Source organism: Ambystoma mexicanum, chromosome 2p, assembly GCF_040938575.1.
Source record: "Ambystoma mexicanum isolate Mex_15411 chromosome 2p, UKY_AmexF1_1, whole genome shotgun sequence".
In the NCBI taxonomy this organism is placed as follows: domain Eukaryota; kingdom Metazoa; phylum Chordata; class Amphibia; order Caudata; family Ambystomatidae; genus Ambystoma; species Ambystoma mexicanum.
In genome coordinates, this window is record NC_090923.1 from 163,313,734 (window position 1) to 163,327,389 (window position 13,656).

A 13,656-nucleotide genomic window follows, 5' to 3' on the forward strand; every position below is an offset into this window, starting at 1 on the left:
CTGTCCCAGGCATTTGCAAATCGTATTTTAACCATTCGACTTAAATCCGCCCTTAACTGCAGTTTCTTTCTCATGATATAGCTGTTACCACATAGAGTGAAGTGCGAGGTAAAGTGAACTGTGAATTTAATTGGTGTTAAGAAATGTTCCATTGGCGCCTTAGCCTCTGTATTTTAACAACGTTTGACATTTTATGTGTCTGGGCAAAAAAAAACGTGCTTTTCGTAATACCAATTATAATATCACTTGAATGTTGATTTGTCACGTTTCAGACTTTTATTCTCTTTTGTAAACTTGGCTGACGTATCAATCTTGATTTTGCTTGATTTACCAGTGCAAGGGGGGGGGGGGCGTTAAAGCTGTGCAGCGGCGCGTGCAGGACATCTGCACGATGCAAATGCCGTGGGTGGGGGAATGGAGCGTGTTCCAAGTGTGTATGAGTAAAAGTTGTATCTGTAGTGTTTGCTTCTTTAAGTTGGCTATAATTATAAGGTGTGTGCGTGTGTGTGTCCGCGCGCGCGGGCGCGCGCACGCATGCGTGCGCATACACAGTATGTTCATATACATGCTTTTTTCTATACGTTGGCTATAGGTGCAGGGTGCATGCATGCTTGTGCAGGTTCTGCGTGTGCATGTTCCTATGGGAAGGCTATATTTCCAGGCAATGAGCACGGGTGTGTGGTGCGTGTGTGTGGTGTGTGTGTGTGTTTGTACGTGAGAGAGAGCTAGAGAGGGAGGAGTTCGCATTGGACGAGTGTCTGTTTTGTTCTGTTATTCTTGTGTTTGTGTCCTAAACGTGCACAAGTTGCAGATAAAGTACATTTTTATAATCTTCTAAAACTGCTGAACCCATTTCACCTTCATTGGAGCTCGCATCCGTTCAGAGATCTGTGAAAACCACATGAAGGCTGGATGAATTTGTCATTTTTCAGTGATTCTGATTATTTTTATTTATTGTGCATTTACAGTGTACATGTTTACAATAATACCAACACACCGCTCAAAACTCTATATCCTGGGGGCAAACATTTACAGTAGCCATAGTAAACATGCCAATTACAAGTCCAATTGCCAAAATCTACTCCAAATCTTCTCAAACATGTGAGATGGCGCGAATACAGGACTTTTTCAATTAGAGAGAGTCTACCAAGTCCCTGAATACATGCATGTAGCATTGATATGATATGATAGTTTATTTATATAGCGCCTATACACAAGGTGTTTCAAAGCACTTCAAGGGAAAGGGTCGGAACAAGGGTAAATACAATGACATTCTTACAGCCATGAACAGTAAGGATGTGAAATTAACCATCGTACTCGACCTGACGACATTTCAGATAGTGCAAGAGCTAAGACATAGATAAGGAAGGGAGGGGAGAGTGGGAAGGAAATGGAAACAGACAGGGGACTACCGTGCTAGACCTGACAACATTTCTGTTAGAGCCGGAGAAATACAAAAGGTGAGGGGGAGGGGTGCAGAAAGGGAGGGGAGGAACAAAACAAGCGACTATCATACTAGGCCTGACAACATTTCAGATAGTGCTGGAGGGTTTGAGGGGGCGACAAGCAAGGGGCGGGGGAGGAGATAGACGAGGTTGCTATTATACTAGGTCCCGGGACAATTCTGATAGGGTAAGTGCATAGATGAAAGTGAGGGGAGGAGATAGGAAAAGGGAGAAAGGGAAAGGAGGAGAGAACAGAGAGTAAGCAGGCAAAAGGAATGGAGAAGCAAGAGGGGAGATAGAATACAATTGCAGAAGTCAGTAGTCACACATAAAGTTGCAAGCCAGGATACAAGATGAAGATGGGAACAGCATGATTCAGGGCTACAAGATGCAAAGGAAGTCCAGCATGAGAGTTGAGAAAGGGTGACGCACCGTGAATGAATGAAGTCCATAAAAGTCAAATCCAGCATTGGCCACAAGACGGTGATGTTGAAACCAGAATGTTTCAGGATAGACTCCTGCAGAAGTAGGCTGAAGGGGGGAGAAGGGTAGAAAAATCAAGCAAAACAGTCAACATCTGTGTGCGAGAAGGGTGGGGCCACAAGGGAACATCACGGGAGGACCAGAGGGGGTGGGGATGGCCTGTGGTGACAGAGGGAGTAAACACACGTTGGTGCATGCTTAACTGCTGTCTGAGCAGGGGGTCGGGCCCTGGGTCCTCCTGGTCCGAACAGGAATTACCCTTTTCTTCGACTGCCCTTCACATCGGACGCCTCAGCGAGAGACGCCCTTGATCCAAGAGTTAAGAGCAGGAAGGAAGATGCAGAGCTAAGAAGGTGGGTGGTGCTTAGGCCAGGTGACCTAGATCCACCTGCACCTGCTCCCCATCGGCAAAGAAAAAGAGGCTGGAGGGCCCCTTAAGTAGGGAAAAATAGGAGCAACCAGGAAGGCACCAGGTGGGCAGGGCTTGCTAAGTGGGGGAAAAGAGCGGCAACATGGAAGGCGCCAGGTGGGCGGGCTTAGGCCAGGTGGCCTAGAGCCAATTTCACCTGCTCCCCGTTTGAAAAGGAAAAGAGGCTGGAGGGCTCCTTAAGTGGGGAAAAAGAGCGGCAACCAGGTGGCTGTACTGTTTTCCCGCCCCTTAGAATGTATCTTTTTGCATCCATTGCAACTCTGAACAGCCATTTCCTCTCTGGATTGGACAATTCATCCACAAAAGTGTCATGCCCTAAAATCAATGTTTTGAAACTAAACATCTAGTCCTGCCTCAGAACCTGATTCAGTATCATACATACCCCCACCCAGAATGCCCTTGCCCTAGGACAATCCCAGATCCTATGATACCTCAAAGTGCCCACAGCCCTCACAATTCAAACGTTCAAACAGGTGTCCAGAAAACCCTGTCTAAGAGCGTGACCGGCCTTGCACACTCTCCTCCATTTAGGGAAACAAGTGGTACATTACCGCGAATCCTCTGCCTTCCTGCTTCATCCAATCAGTGATTCTTGCTGCAGGAAAGCTGCACCAATTGTGAATAATGAGCTCTGTGTGCACACCAGTGAGCAGATCATCCAATATTTGCACCAGTTTAGAAAACTGAGCAAATGCTTAGAGAATACAGAATGGAGAAAACAGGTTTTGTTACAACCCGTATTATCGAAAATGTTTGCACTAGGCCAAAAAAAGAATCAGACTTTTTTTAAGTACATTTGCTGTGTACCAGAAAAAGAAATGTGTGTTTTATATTTATGTTCATGAAATGTGTTTTCTATATTTATCTTCATGTTACGCAACAAACATAGTTAATAAAACAGTCTGCATAATTTTTGCCCTACAAAAACCATTTCTAGATAACACAGGTTGGCTCTGATTCACAAATGCATTTTTGGGGGGACATTCCATTAAAGAAGATCTTGTTAATCAGGCCCATTGGTCTAAACCTGTTTGCTCCATTCCATTTGATCTAAGCAGCAAAATTGGCACCAATTTGCTAAATTTTTTGCACAAGATCAAGGTTTGTTAATGTTGCCCAAGAATAGTGAAAAGTTATGTGGATGATTTGAAGAAAGTGCTTTTTGATAGCCCCACTCAAAAACACTTTTAAATCAAAAGTGTCGAAGTCAGGCATCAAATATCATTCAACATCACAAATGCGAATGGTTGTGGCCATACTTTCTGCCATGCAAAATTTGGTGAGGGTTTGTGTAGGATTTTAAAAGTTATAAAAGTAAATGTTTACTTAAATGCTCCTATCAGAATTGTCATCTAACCTTAACTGCACTGAATGAATGATTCCTTTACTGAACTACTTAACTACTTGACTAGGCTTCAGTGGAAGGGAGACCGGCTAATGGGATTGCACTGTATCTCTGGTGCTTTTCTAACCTCAGGCTCCCTCTTTTCCAGGAAAATCTTCAGAAGCTGGTCCATATTGAGCACAGTGTCCGGGGTCAGAGCAACCTCCTGGAGTCTGGCAGGGTGAGTAGATTCTGAAGCCATTTCGAGGTTGCTATGTGGTTGACCCCGATGGTTTGTGAGAACGGAAGACAATGCTCTGATCGCACTCTTGTTGTGTTCCTGCATAACACACTCCCACCCCTATTAGAGGGCAGTAGGAAAGTAAGAACGTAGCTCTAGGACAACGGGGTTACCCACATTAAACTGGGGCCAGGTAGGCCTATCTGGTGCCCTAGTTCAGGACTGCACCCTGCAGGAGGAATCAGGGACGGGCAAGGCAGGTGAAACTGACCCTACCATCTGAAAGATTGGGCAGACGTGGCACCAACCTGGTACTTCCCCAGAAGCAGCATGAATTCTTCCACCCACAACCCGAATGGAGAAAGCAGTCATGGCGCATGCGGGCAGAAATGGTCCATTAGCAGAGTAAGGGGGTCATTAAGACCTTGGAGGTAACCATGCCGCAATTTGTGGCATGGTTACCCCCTTTCCGGGTCTGGGTTCCTTAAATGAGGAATTACTGGGCCATTCCAACCTTAGAGGACCTGGTAATTCCTCATTTGAGGAACCCGGACCCGTTACATCCCCATTCCCATTCGAGCCCCCATAGGGCTCAATGGGAATGGGGTGGGAGCTAATAACGGGCCCGTTGTTAACTCCTTGGTCTGCTAGCGGGACCCGCACCAGGTGCACTTTGCGGGTCCCGCAAGCAGACTCAGAATGGGGCGCTAAGGGGTTGACGGCTCCGGCACCATTACTGGCGCTGTTAACCCCTTACCGCTAAGGTCGTAATGACCCCCTTAGTAAGGGCAAACTATACAATGCGATGAGAGACAGGTTACATAGGTGCAACCAGTGCTTCCCCCGTTTTCCAACGTACTGTAGTGCATGTAGGGTGCATTTAGGATTCCACCATTTTGTAACCTCTGTCAACATAAAGCTTCAGGGGCCTCAATAGAACTTGAAAATTGTAAAAATTGGCATTGTGTCTACGTCTACTCCCTGGGACAAGACATTGCATCACACACTGAGTGCTAGGAGCTCCCCACTCTCTGTGGTCCTTTTACTCACCGTCGGAGGTGGACGCCTTGGCCTGTGCCTTTCAAGTGACCGCCGTGTTTCAGTTTCTTAGTTGTGATAATGTGTGATTCCTGTTTGATCCTCCTTCTTATGGGCGTTTGCCGCCACCATGGATGTGAAGCACAAAGCATTTCTTTAAGCATTAGTTCTTGAGGATGTGTGCCAAGATGGATGCTTTGTAGAGGCACTTTCAGAGGCCCTTACAGGATGCGTCCTCGTCCAGGACAAAAGCACTTCATCGCCCAGCTGGCATCAAGGTGGTGCTCATGTTTACGGTGGTGCTTCTCGTAAGACAATCCTTCGTTGCAGTTGTGGGTGTTCATCTTTACAGCAGGTGGTTGCCACTACCTGATCATGTTCTCCTGTCAATGTATTCAGGCGGTGCCATGCACCTGTGTCTAAAGTTGGCAGGCAATTTTCTTACAGTAGATGGAAAGGTGGGACTCAGTTTAGTTATGGGTGGGAAGCACCGTGCCTCCGGTGGATGCTTTTTATGGATCTGTCCTGTAAGAAGACTGTGTCAATCTTCAAAAACAATCAGAACTCAGGCGTTACTCCGTGATTGGTCAGGGCGGAAGTGCCAATGAAATACTAGAGCAACCAGCCAATATTTGATAGGTGAGTTCCCCTACAGGAGTTCACCTTTTTTCTGAGCAGCTCTGCTCGAACTCCTTGTCTGCTGGCCAGTAAAGTGACAGTAGCTTCCAGAATTCCCTAAGAACATTCAAGGCTTGTGTGGCCCAGGGAGTGATGTAGCCAGACATTTCCAGTTCACCCTGGAAGCACACACAAATGGTGACCTGCGCCTCGAAACTCATTGTGTATAGGCCTATTATAAATAACCACAATGTCAAAATATACTATCTGTGTATTATACGCCCACTGCTATTTCAGATTCTCCTAACCGATCACAGGGGTTTGGCAACTGAAAGCAGCTATACCCACTAATAATAGCATTGCGGGGACTGACCACAATTGGGACTATGAGTCCACACTCTAATTGATGAATAAAACCTGCACTTACCACTAAACGCAAAGAGCGTGGAAAATCTACTCTTTCAAAAATTAAAAGCTGCGAGGTAGCCAGGAAAATCCCCCCTATCCAATCAAACAAGGAGGTGTGGGCTTTGCCTCAAAAACAACTTGTGACCTTTCATTACCATTAAGAACAGCACATAAATAGCCAGAGCTTAGCAAAGGACGGTACCAACTCTAGGGCCCAATCTCGTTCTCGCTAATAATAGCAGGCTCCCGTGATATTAGTTGGCAACAAGGATACTTCTTTTCACCTCATTATTCATCCAGAAGGACGTCCTGCCAAGTTTTGTGAAGCGCACCCCATTCTCCCAACTAGCATCCTCCCACCCATCCCCTGTGCCCCTCTCACACACACAGGAAAATGTACCTGCCTTTTCCCGTTTGATAAGCAAGCTATGGAACTCAATCCCAAAGGAAATAAGAACGACAGAAGATCACCTAATCTTCATAAAATCACTACAAACCTGGCTGTTCAACTCACTGAGACTAGCATAAAAACGGGCACCTCCCACAACTCTTACCTCAAACCCAAGGTAATCAGGGGACAGTACGGATCCAGGAGCCAGCAATAAAGCAACCACGCTGCACTGACTAGTAACCACGCCTGCTCCCCACTTCTCTCCAGCACACCTCCCACATACCGCACACGCCCTATTGGGCCAGCCTTTCTACAAACAAAACACACAACCCACACATCCGCCAAAAGAACAAACTACTGCAAACAAACAAACCAGACACTGGACGTTGCCCCTCCGGATATAATAACCGGAGGGTACACAATCAAAGCACACTCAGAAAGCAGACATGCACAGACGACAGTTTCTCCTGGTTCTGCAAGTACCAACAGAAGAGCACAACGTCAGTCCCATCCCTCTTCCCTCACTAACCAACCCCACCCACTTTCTTACAGAGCCGTGCAAGCACCTGTTGACTATGAAAATGGTAGCGTGCGCCTTATAAATCAACATAACACATCTGGGACAGGTATAGGAGGTATGTAGCTGCATACACTAAAATCCTCTTTTATTTTTCTCACAGGAATTTGTGAAGGAAGGAACTCTGATGAAAGTGTCCGGGAAGAACCGTCTCCCCCGGCATCTCTTCTTGGTAAGGGCTTCACTCCGGGGAAGATTCTAAGTCTGGAGGAGTGGGTGGGCAACATTTGCAACTCTATAACTTTTATGGTGTATCTTTACCTGAGGTAGACTGGTCCGAGAGTAAATCTTATTTTCCAACAGGCTGGTGCTTCTAAGGACCACGAGAGCCGTGGTGTGGTGATCGTCTTGTTAAGTTCTGAATGTAGCCCCTGGCTCTGGCACACACCCATAATAAGCCAGATGAGACATGAGTTTCAGCTTCGATCAGACAGGCTCAACTTCCTGACTGGATGTTGTCTTAGCCCAGTGCTTAGGATCTAGGGAAATGTAAGATTTTAGCAATGTAGTTATTTTTATTTTGTATCATTAATATCATTAAGATTATTTTCATGAGTAATATTAATAACTTCATTGTTTAGGGGATGTTTCTGTCAGCATAGCTTTTAGCATCATGGTGCCTGCAAGATGCGCACAGCTTCTCAGAATAGTTTCATACATATTTCTTGTATCTTCTGCATGTCAAACGTCATCCATTACAAACACGTTATGTTTTGTTAACTTGGTCTTCCCAGTCATGTATAATATCTTTTAAGTCCTCTCTCTGCTGCCTGGATGAAGATGTTCTGTAGTGGTTGCATGTGATTTTAATTATAACAAAAACATTATTGTGTCAACGATACTTTTATAACCCACTAAACACTCTTCTCCACATATTTTAGGACTGGCGCAATTATATATGCAAACCCCAGTCCTAGAATATATCAGGGAAAGTGCTGGATAATGGAAACAAATATCGTTTCCCCAATGATTCTTTGTTTTAATGATAAAATCACTTGATACCATGTGTCACTAGCATGTATCTCATAGCAATTGTGTAAGATTGCTTGCATGAGGGACAGATTTCGGGGCAGCATACTGTTGTACTGTGGTTCTGCAATGAAAATTACAGAGGACATATTAAACAATGAATTCATAGATGGTAAGGTATACAAATATGTAGTCACACAAATCAAAACAGGAGACAATTTTCAGTAACATTTTCAGTAAAATGTCAGTAAAGTACTGTGTGAGATGATGTGAAACCAATGCTCAATGCTTTCCTGGATGTGAGGTGCTGAGTGTCAACACACACAGGAACTCAGATTCACAGAATCTACTAAAGATGACATGTTTCAACAATTATAGTGCATTGTGGTGTATGGGTCTTCATCAGGACCGTCCAAAAGTAACAGGTAATCATGGGTTTACAGAGCTGGGTGTTGTAAAAAGATGTGCCCATCCCCTCCCCCCATGTATGACCAAAGATTTGATGAATGATTATAGGGTACATTTTTTGTTCTCTTTCCTGTAATGATTTGCAACTATCCTTCAAAGTGTGATTTCTTAGAATGGAGGAAGGAAGGAATTAGGTGTCTGCCTGAGTGCAAAGCATCTATTTGGTGAGTTGTTTTTACAGTAAGAAAAATCATTAGTGTAGAGCTATGTGGTGGCTCCTTGATTGAAGTGTGAAAGATTGCAACTCTTTTTTCCAGGTGTTGCAAGAGTCCTGATGAATATTACACCCGTTTAAAAACTAAACTCTATGCTTTACAGAAGCTAAAATTAAAGGAATAATAAACTCCTTTAGAAGGTAAACAGTCAGTTATTGCACATAACTTGGAATGGTTATACACTGATCTGATGTAAAACCCAGGCCAGTCAAGTCCATGTTATATTGTGTGAATTTAAAAAGTGCTAAAACCTGTGCTATTCTATGGTTACTATAGGACTATGAATCCACCAGCAGCACACTGTTCTCCAGTGACATCATATTTAATATGAGAATCCCTGTGCCGCGAGACTGGGCACCTGGGCGCTTGTACAGAAAGTGTAGTTGACTCACTAAATATCCAGTTGATTCATAAGAAAGAGAAATCAAAATCTGTAAATTATCTCTATTGAAATTCATTAAATGTCAATTGTTAATACATACCCATTGCTGATATTCTGAACATCTATTTGAATTGTCTGTTTACAGTTATTATAAGTGAAGTCCTAATCCTATCTAATTTAAGGCCAGATGTATGTTTGTTAGATGCAGTCATGCGCAGTAGAGCCTGACCGCTTCACCTGTTGTCATTGCTAGAGGGAGCTGTTGTTTTAGGAAACATATGGGCCTCATTACACGGACGGCGGTGGACCAAGGTGCTATTAGCTGGGTGTTGTAAAAAGATGTGCCCATCCCCTCCCCCCATGTATGACCAAAGATTTGATGAATGATTATAGGGTACATTTTTTGTTCTCTTTCCTGTAATGATTTGCAACTATCCTTCAAAGTGTGATTTCTTAGAATGGAGGAAGGAAGGAATTAGGTGTCTGCCTGAGTGCAAAGCATCTATTTGCTATTAGCACCTTGGTCCATGCCGGTAAAATACCGGCACTGCCTTGGTGGAAAGGGGAATTACCGCCCTATTCCAAGGTTGGTGGGGCCTTCCCCCATTTCCCTCCCCATTCCCATTTTTGCCCCATAGGGCATAATGGGAATGGGGAAGGTGCTAATTACGGCACCACAAATTGCGGTACCGTAATTAGCTCCCTGGTCCCTTTGCGGGTTGGTTTTTAACGCCTGCAAAAAGCAGGCGTTAAATTCCCCAACCCGCAAAGGGACCTCGTAGTATGGCGGTAAGGTTTTACCGGTACCAGTAAAATACCGGTACCGGTAAACCCTTACCGCCGTCCGTGTAATGAGGCCCATAGTCGCCCCATGCCGTGTGAATGAAAACCTACTGTAACTTAGAGACTGCCCGCTTCACATGTTGTCGCATATAGTGATCATACTGTCCTTTCCTTACGCACTTTGGCCTGGGTGCACAGGCTTTGACACTAGTTATGGTATCAAAAGTTGAGCTGCAGAGGTGATAGGAAGAGTGTTACTGTTTATGCCCTCGTTTAGGATTCAACTTTTTCAACCAGCCTTCAGGGCCAAAGCCAGGCTTAGGTAAAGACACTGCTGGACAAGTGATGAAATGATTCGCGTTTAAGGTTGGTTACAGGAGGAGGCGAGGATAAGAGGTTTTTTTTTTACCACTTCCAGTTCTGCCTGCACTTCATAGAAAAACCACCCATCTGCCTGCAAACATCTGCCTGAGGAAAATGGGAACAGTTTGACCAATCAGGAGGCTGTGTAAGTGCCTGTCAGTCAATGAGAGTGAACACAGAATTTGGGCCCCTTGACTGGCCAAAATGTTCCTCGTGCGTCAGGGATCCCTCGCTCTTCTCCGATTGGGCCAGGTCATCTTAGAGAATTGTGGGACCTGGGTCACAGACAGGTTTGGAGCCCACTGCGAATCAAAGAAATGAATGGAAATGAGAATCCATCACTAATCCCGATCACAATCTACAGCTTGATATATACTACCTCTTTACTCCTTCAACCTGCGGGAATCAGAACCATAAACAGGTGCCATATCAAGGGCAACATGAGCAGTCTACTATTATCACATGTGTGCTGTAGCAGGTAGCAGGTAATAAAGTCCCCCTGTATATGGTCGCCATACATAATGTCGCCGTGAAAAGGTTGTGGTGGCATTAAATATGGTGACCATATATAGGGGGACAAAGGGGTGGGGATGCTGGGGTGTCCCCCACTCCTCTTGGAAACAAAAAGGGTTTGGGGGTTGCAGGAGTGTCCCCCGCAGGTTAAATGTAATAATGTCCCCGCAAAAAACAGCGACTTTTTTGCCAGGTGACATTTTTGCGGGGACATTATTACATGGAAGCCTGTAGCATTGGCACAGTGCACCTTTTAACAATAGCAGTAATGAGGGAGGTATGCAGGCTTTCTATATAAGCAGGACAACACCCAGCAGCCATATGGAGCATGTACATGTGTCCCTGCCGAGCCACATAAATCAGACTAGCATCCTCACGGAATGCCCAAGCGTTCCAGCATGGATACAGGAGACAGACTGAAAGCCACGTGGAAGGAACACATACCATAGCTTAGAGCAGTTACGCATTAGAAGTTACCAGCAAGGTACAAATATCGAAGCATACATTGAGATTTTGCTTTTTAGTGGTGCTGGAGTGAATGAGTGTAGTAATAAATGACTACATGATGTTTAATGTATCAGTGGTTACTGTTATAGTATATGAGGCAACACAATAATCCGTTAAACCATGAGTGAGGTTTTTTGAAGGGTGCACAATGAGTAGTAACTCACTTTTAGGGGCTGGCCATTTTCATATATTTACGGACTAGGAATTTTAAAAAGTTAGGCTCTATCGGTCACACTCTCAAAAACAAGTGCAAATAAAAGAAGTGCACTGGGAGCGCCTTGTTATGTGCAATTGTTTGAGAAATGTGCTCTTTTTATAGAGGGGCTCCCACATTTTGGTATATTTTGAAAGACTTGGGTCGTCACCTACAGTTACTCAGGATAGTCCAGACGTGGACCCCTTGCTCACTGTGCTTTGAGAAGCACAGAATCACCTCACCGACTTTGCCCTACAAGGCAGAAATACGTATTTGGGGTTGCTGTTGGTGCTCTTGTTCAGAGGAGAATTGGCTCCCATTTTGGTGCTGGATCGCCCTGGTGGGTGGGACGAGGCGGACATGCAAATGGTTAGTTCTCCTTTGTGAAAGGTACAGTGAGCCAAAACACGGTTGAAGATCTGGCTGTCTGGGAAACCTGTGATAGAACAGGTTATTTGACGGTGTGTGTTCTCAGTAGAGGTGCTCCCACATGTTTGTATATTCTTAAAGGTAACCTACACATTTATGGGTGGATGGAAAGCAGAGAAAAAAATGCACCATACCCCTTTCATACATTAGTACTATATTAAAGGCTCCAAGCATTCATGTGGGTACTAGACTGCCGCCCCCAGCCATGAGCGATTTTCCAGGTTGGATGCTGGCTGTTGGCTTCATTTACTCCGGTATCAGGTAATATTATCCCCAGCAATAATATCACCATATATATGGTTGTCGGGAATGGCCATAGGCAATTTTATTAGCGGGGATAATGTTGGGGATAAATGGGAGAGCAGGGGTTGCGGGGTGTCACCCACTCCCTTTAAAATAATATGAGGGTTACGGGGGTGTCCCCCGTAGGTTCAATGGGTTAATATTGCCGCAGAAATACGGCACCATTCTTGTAGGGCAATATTTTTGCAGGGATATTAAGACATGGAACCATTTAGTCCACCCTCTGCCTTGTGTTCAAAAGTTAGAAGAGCCCACTCCAGACACCTTCCTAGTTCAGGTGGGTGTTATATCATTTGAGCACAAGTTCTCAGAAAGCCCAATTGGTGCAGCCTCGTAAAGAGCCATGCTGGCTCAGGTTCTTAGTGGCTACTCCGGTTTAGGTTCTCAGCAAGCACTCCTTGCGCACACACACCAACGAGTCATCTTGGCTCAAATGAGTTCAGGCATATCTTGGTTCTCTTTCTTGGTGGGCTTGTTGGGCCTACCAGAATCTAAAATATAGCACCCAGCTTTCTATCGCTCTCTCTCTTTCCCTCATTCTCTCTCTGTTCTCTGTCGCTCTCACTCTCTCTCGCACTGTTTCTCAGAAGCAAGTCTTATTTGTTTTCCTTAGCCAGGCTTACCATTACCACCAGAATAAGGCTATGGCTATGGCTAGCCTATCTTTCTCCCAGTCTTTATAAATGCTTCTCTTTCAGTCTTTAGGCTTTTGAACATACCAGACTCTGGGCCCAGGTTACTAAGGCTTTACTAGCCCTTGTATCCTGCCTGCATCCCAGCTCTAGTCCCACTAGTCTTGTTTGTATTTTGCATTTATTTAATTTATTAAGCGGTTTCACTAAATCGCTTTACAAAATTAGTTACAGCGGTACCATTAAGATGTACCATGATAACAAAATGAACAATCAGATCTAAGAGGTGGAAAGAGAAAGAAAAAGATGTGTTTTTAATTGAGAACAGAAAATGTGATCAGTAGAAGACGCACGTATAGGAAGCTGAAGAGCATTACAATATGTAGATGCAAGAAGTGAAAAAGAACGAAATCGAGAGGAAGTACAAGGTGGTTTAGGAACAGAAAGAAGAAAAAGAGTTTAAGAATGAAGAGAACGAGGATGAGAATAAAAAGAGACAAGAGGGCAAAGATAAGAAGAAACAAGACCATAGAGGGATATATAGACAAAGCAAAGAAAATGAAAGATAAGATAGAGATCAAAAGAAAGTAAGGAAGCAGAATGAAGAGATGAAGTAACAGAAGAGCAAAAAGGTGTCTGAAACAGAAGCCGAATAGCAGAATTAAAAACGGAATGTAAAGGAGTAAGAGGCGACTTGGGAAGACCTAATACAAGAACTGAATAGTAATTTAGAGGAAAAAATACAAGTGAATGGAACAGAAGTTGAGTAGCCTGAAATAAAAGTAAAGGATGAGCACCCTAACGATTATAAAGATGAAATGAGCAGAGCGAGCAGTATTAGAAACATTTGAAGAAAAGGAGGGGGGGGGGGGTTGAAGACGCCACCAAGGTTTCGAGCAGAAGAAGAAAAAGAGAGAAAGGAGGGAGGAAAAAAGAGTCCT

At 44.4% G+C, this 13,656-nt stretch overlaps 1 protein-coding gene across 3 annotated transcripts in view; it reads left to right on the forward strand.

The window, feature by feature from the left end:
- The window catches only part of FGD5 (FYVE, RhoGEF and PH domain containing 5), a 640,152-nt gene that overhangs the window by 515,833 nt on the left and 110,663 nt on the right, over positions 1-13,656 (forward strand). For all 3 annotated transcript variants that reach the window (XM_069643415.1, XM_069643418.1, XM_069643416.1), the window contains exons 11-12: positions 3,852-3,923; positions 7,059-7,127. In XM_069643415.1, coding sequence (XP_069499516.1) covers positions 3,852-3,923; positions 7,059-7,127 — 141 coding nt within the window. The remainder of the gene's footprint in view (positions 1-3,851; positions 3,924-7,058; positions 7,128-13,656) is intronic.